This window comes from Vespa crabro, chromosome 8 (genome assembly GCF_910589235.1).
Source record: "Vespa crabro chromosome 8, iyVesCrab1.2, whole genome shotgun sequence".
Classification (NCBI taxonomy): Eukaryota; Metazoa; Arthropoda; class Insecta; order Hymenoptera; family Vespidae; genus Vespa; species Vespa crabro.
Genome location: NC_060962.1, coordinates 7,700,088 through 7,705,087, shown reverse-complemented (window position 1 = coordinate 7,705,087; position 5,000 = coordinate 7,700,088). Strand labels below are relative to the sequence as shown.

Below are 5,000 nucleotides of genomic sequence, written 5' to 3'. Positions count from 1 at the left end.
AAAAAGAAAAAAAAAGAAAAAAAAAAGATAAATACAAATTGAATTTTTCATCATAAATTTTACAGTTCCTCGTTTACTTTTTTTCTTCTTCTTCTTCTTCTTCTTCTTCTTTCTTCTATTCGCAAATATTTATTTCATTTAATTTTGTTTTCTTTTTTTTTCCCTTTTTCTTTCCTTTTTTTCTTTTTACTTTTTTCTTGCTCTACTTTTTCCTTTTCTTTTTTCTTTTTTTTTCTTTTTTCTTTTTATCTACAGATTACATTATTATCAAGGAATTAATGTTTACAAAAGTTTCAGATAAAATGAACATTGTGTATACTGTAATTTTATATTTATGTATACCGTAATATCGTGTATATTTGTAATTTTAATGGATTGATATTTATCGACAAAAAGTAAAAAGAAAAAAGATATATATATATATATACACACACTTTTATATGTATATACAAATTCAAGTTTTTTTTATCTATTTTACAACTCCTCGATTAGTGTTTACAATCATAAATATTATTTTGTTTTATTTTTTTATTGAACCAAATTTTAGTTCATTCTTTTTTTTTTTTTTTTGTTTTGTACGAACAGATTACGTTATCATTAAAGAACGAATATTTCCAAAAGTTCTTAGATAAAATTGGGTTTAAAATATTGCGTACCACTCGAATTGATATAACTAAAATTTTGATGCATCTATGTTTTATCGAAGAAAGAAAAAAAAAAAAAGAAATATATATATATATATATATGTGTGTGTGTGTGTGTGTGTGTATGTAGATATATAAAATCAAGTTTTCTTATATCAATTTTATATTCCTCGATTATGATTTTATTTTTCATTTTATTTCTTCTCTCTCTTTTCTCTTTTTTTTTTCTCTTTTTTTGTTACTTTTCCCTTCGCGTTTGTTTTTATTTTTTTTGAAGCATGTCTTTACTTTTTCTCTTTCTTTTTTCTTTTTCTTTTTTTTTTTAATTTATTTTTCTTTAATCGAAATTACGTTATCTCTAAATAAATTAATATATTCAAAAGTTTCAAATAAAATTGGAATGAAGCTGTCGTTATAAATAAAATTCTAATGCATTCATAGATATTTTTGTTTTTACGGTGGGAATATAAATGTAATTAAATTGTAAATAGTTTTTCTTTTCTTTTCTTTTCTTTTTTTTTTTCATTTTAATTTGATTTTCTTTTTTTCTTATTCGATTATCCCATGAAAATTGTCACTGAGAGTAAGACTGAGAAAGAGAGAGAGAGAGAGAGAGAGAGAGAGAGAGAGAGAGAGAAAAGTTTGCTTATCGCAAAGTCTGATAACGTTATCGGTTCAAAAATAATATAGCGTTTCGAGATTCGATAGGAACTGACAGTTAACCCACTTTAGTCACCAGAGATACGTATTTTTATCGATTTGAAAATAACAATGGCTGTTTCTAGGGCTAAGATGATCTCTGCGTCCTGTTTTTTTCTTTTTGTTTTTTTTTTTCTTTCTTTCATTTTTTATTCTTCCTCTTTTTTTGCTTTTTCTCTTTCCTTCTCCTTCTCTTACCCTTCCTCCCCCCCCCGCCATGGAAATAATTTTCAAGGGAAAATTAAAAGGATGAAATTTATGTATATATATATATATATATATATATATATATATATATATATATATATATATATATATATATATATAAAGAAAAAGAGAGAAAGAAAAAAAATAGAGAGAGAGAGAGAGAGAGAGAGAAAGAAATTAAAATGGAAAACTTCATGGTACGTCGTTCAAAAAAATTTTTTATTTCATAGAGGATACTACACCTGCAATCAAGATTTTCTTAAAAAGCAACCAATGGATAGGCACGAGATAAACGAATTCAGTTGTCCATCGAGACGATCAAGGAGAAGACGATCTTCACGAAGGAGATGCAGAAGGTTCGAAACCTCTTTTCCATCGTTTATCATTTTTTCAATCTAAAAACTTTCAAAATCACGGAATATTTGTTGTGAGCTCTGCAAATTTTTTTCCTCCAATTTACAAAATTTTCTACGTTGATTAAAGAAAAAGAAAGAAGAAAAAGAAAAAAAAAAAAAAAAAGAAAGAAAGAAAAAGAAAGAAAATAAAATAAAAGAGAAAATAACTGAATTTCACGAAAGATTATGACGATGCATTTAATTCTGATAATGGTTAAAATTTAATATCGATAATCTCTTATCTCTGAAAATTATTTTGCAAAATTTATAAATTTTCTACGATTGAAGACAAATATAATCGATTAATATATAAAGATTAATTTATTAGACTCGAAAATGATTATAATTCTTTAACGTTCATGATTTTAAAAGTTAAAAATCAATATCAATAATTTCTGAGCTCTGAAAGAGGATTCCAAATTTTTTTAGAATTTTTTACGATAGAAACGGAAAATTGAAACAGATTAAAAAAAAAAAAAAAAAAAGAAACTAATATCAAAAATACGTAAATTTTGAATAAAGGAAAATAATTGCAATTTCTAAATTTTTTCATTGATCTAACGCATATAAAGAATGTATTCTAATGTCTCGAATTATTTCTAATTTCCATAATTAGATTTCTAATTTCTATAAATAGATTCTAATTTCTCTAAAATTAAAATATAGAAAATGATCAATCCTCATTGGAATTATGAATATAATGTTTAACGATTCTAAATTCTAAGTTTTTCTTTTCTTCCTTTTTTTTTCTTTACGATTACAAGAATCCATACGTAAGGATGAATAAATTTTCATAGTAATCGTGAGAAATAATACAAATTTACGATTGAAAATTAAAAAAAAAAAAAAAAACAAAAAAAAAAGAAAAAAAAAGAGAAAAGAAGAGAAAAAAAGCGGGAAAAAAAAGTAAAAAACAGTCTAAATCTTACAAACGAAGTATACGAGATAATGAAACTTGACGATAAGAGAATTCGTAGGGAATTTTCTGTTTTTTTTCTTTTTTTTTTTTTTGTTTTGTTTTTTTTTTTGTTTGAGAGAGAAAATAATTGCAATTTCTAAATTTTTTCATTGATCTAACGCATATAAAGAATGTATTCTAATGTCTCGAATTATTTCTAATTTCCATAATTAGATTTCTAATTTCTATAAATAGATTCTAATTTCTCTAAAATTAAAATATAGAAAATGATCAATCCTCATTGGAATTATGAATATAATGTTTAACGATTCTAAATTCTAAGTTTTTCTTTTCTTCCTTTTTTTTTCTTTACGATTACAAGAATCCATACGTAAGGATGAATAAATTTTCATAGTAATCGTGAGAAATAATACAAATTTACGATTGAAAATTAAAAAAAAAAAAAAAAACAAAAAAAAAAGAAAAAAAAAGAGAAAAGAAGAGAAAAAAAGCGGGAAAAAAAAGTAAAAAACAGTCTAAATCTTACAAACGAAGTATACGAGATAATGAAACTTGACGATAAGAGAATTCGTAGGGAATTTTCTGTTTTTTTTCTTTTTTTTTTTTTTTTTTTTTGTTTTTTTTTTTGTTTGAGAGAGAAAAAAGAAAAGAAAATAAAAAAGAAAAAAAAAAAAATACAAAAAGAAAAAAAAAGAAAAAGCAAAGATTTTAAACGAATTGCATTGACGTTAGCGTGAGAAGGGCGTGTCGAAGGGTACAACGAAGAAGAAGAAATTCGTGTAGGAGAAGGGCTAGAAGAAGAAGTGCTTGTAAAAGGAGAAGAAGTAGAAGAAGAAAGAGATCGTCGGGAAGAAGATGCAGTAATTCGGATATTAATGAAATGGAGGCAATATCGAAACAACCGAGAACGAACAATCAAGACGACGACGACAGCAATTCGAGAAACGAGAGTATAAGCGATAGATCTAGCCTGACAGATCCGGATGGATCTATGCAGGATCCACGATCGATCACACCGCCTATCACTCATATGGATTGATTTTGTGATATCGTAAATCGATTCCCCGTTTCGATTCGAAAATTAACATGGACTATACGAATTTTTGCAAGTTTCCAGTATCGAAAGTTTTCCTTTTTCTTTCTTCTTTCTTTCTTTCTTTCTTTTTTCCTTTTGTATTAATTTATTTATACTTTCTTTTTCTTTTTTCTTCTTAAAAAAATTTTTTTCCTTTTTTTATTATCTCCTTTCTTTTTATTCTCTCCTTACTACGTTTTTATTTATTTTTTCCTCCCTTTCGATAAGTCATATTTATTGATCGTTCGATCTTCGTGAAACAATCGATTATTACATGTCCGTATAATCAATTGATTTATAAAATCGATTTCGTTGATTATTAAATATTTCGTTAAGATATTTTATTTACATATGTGAAAAATGCGTTTTGAAAGTAATAATAAATATGTTTATCTAATTTTTAAAAAGTTCGTTTATTGTAAAATGAAAATTGAAAAGGGAAGGAAAAAGAAAAAAATTTTTCTTAATATTATAATTAATAAATTAATAAGTAATTAATTGATTTATGTAATAATTTATCGATATATACTTTCACATACACACACACACACACACACACACACACTTTATTGTATCTATGAATTCGATTAAACCTTTTCATTGAAAATTTCCATTAAAGATATATATTCACACAAAATGATTTTTTCAAAATTCGTTATCGATATTCGCATTTATAGACTAGACGTGGTTCTCTACCTGTAGATATTCTCGACAATTCGATAAATCAGAACTTCTTGTTTCATTACTTTTCTCTTGAGATAAGATAAGTTAAGAATACGTGTCGATAGAATGAGAAAAAGGAAAAGTAAAGAAAAAAGACGAGAAACAGAAAAGAATCTATATATATATATATAAATATAATTATTTACGATTATCTATATAAATAATAAGATAATGCGCATGTGTGCACTAATTAAAAAAAAAAAAAAAAAAAAAAAAGAAAAAGAAATCAATTCGCAATTTCACTCAATTAATTAACACCGTAGATTTTTTTTCTGTTTTTCTTTCCTTTTTCTTTTTTTTTTTTTTCTTCTTTTTCTTTGAAAGAATCTCATAGTCGT

The 5,000-nt window shown here is 24.8% G+C and overlaps 1 protein-coding gene across 1 annotated transcript; it reads left to right on the top strand.

Annotated features, from left to right (window-relative positions):
• The first annotated feature begins 1,713 nt into the window (after window positions 1-1,713).
• On the top strand, window positions 1,714-4,276 carry LOC124426324. Its single transcript, XM_046967880.1, has 2 exons — window positions 1,714-1,906; window positions 3,597-4,276. The coding sequence occupies exons 1-2, from the start codon at window positions 1,824-1,826 to the stop codon at window positions 3,901-3,903; spliced, it is 390 nt and encodes a 129-aa protein (XP_046823836.1). The 5' UTR covers window positions 1,714-1,823; the 3' UTR covers window positions 3,904-4,276.
• Window positions 4,277-5,000: the final 724 nt, after the last annotated feature.

Bases quoted from the DNA above. Each gene is read 5' to 3' on its own strand.
- LOC124426324 (XM_046967880.1), top strand. From the start codon at position 1,824: ATGGATAGGCACGAGATAAACGAATTCAGTTGTCCATCGAGACGATCA. The intron at 1,907-3,596 runs GTTCGAAACCTC...CATTGACGTTAG, and splicing joins TCACGAAGGAGATGCAGAAG to CGTGAGAAGGGCGTGTCGAA.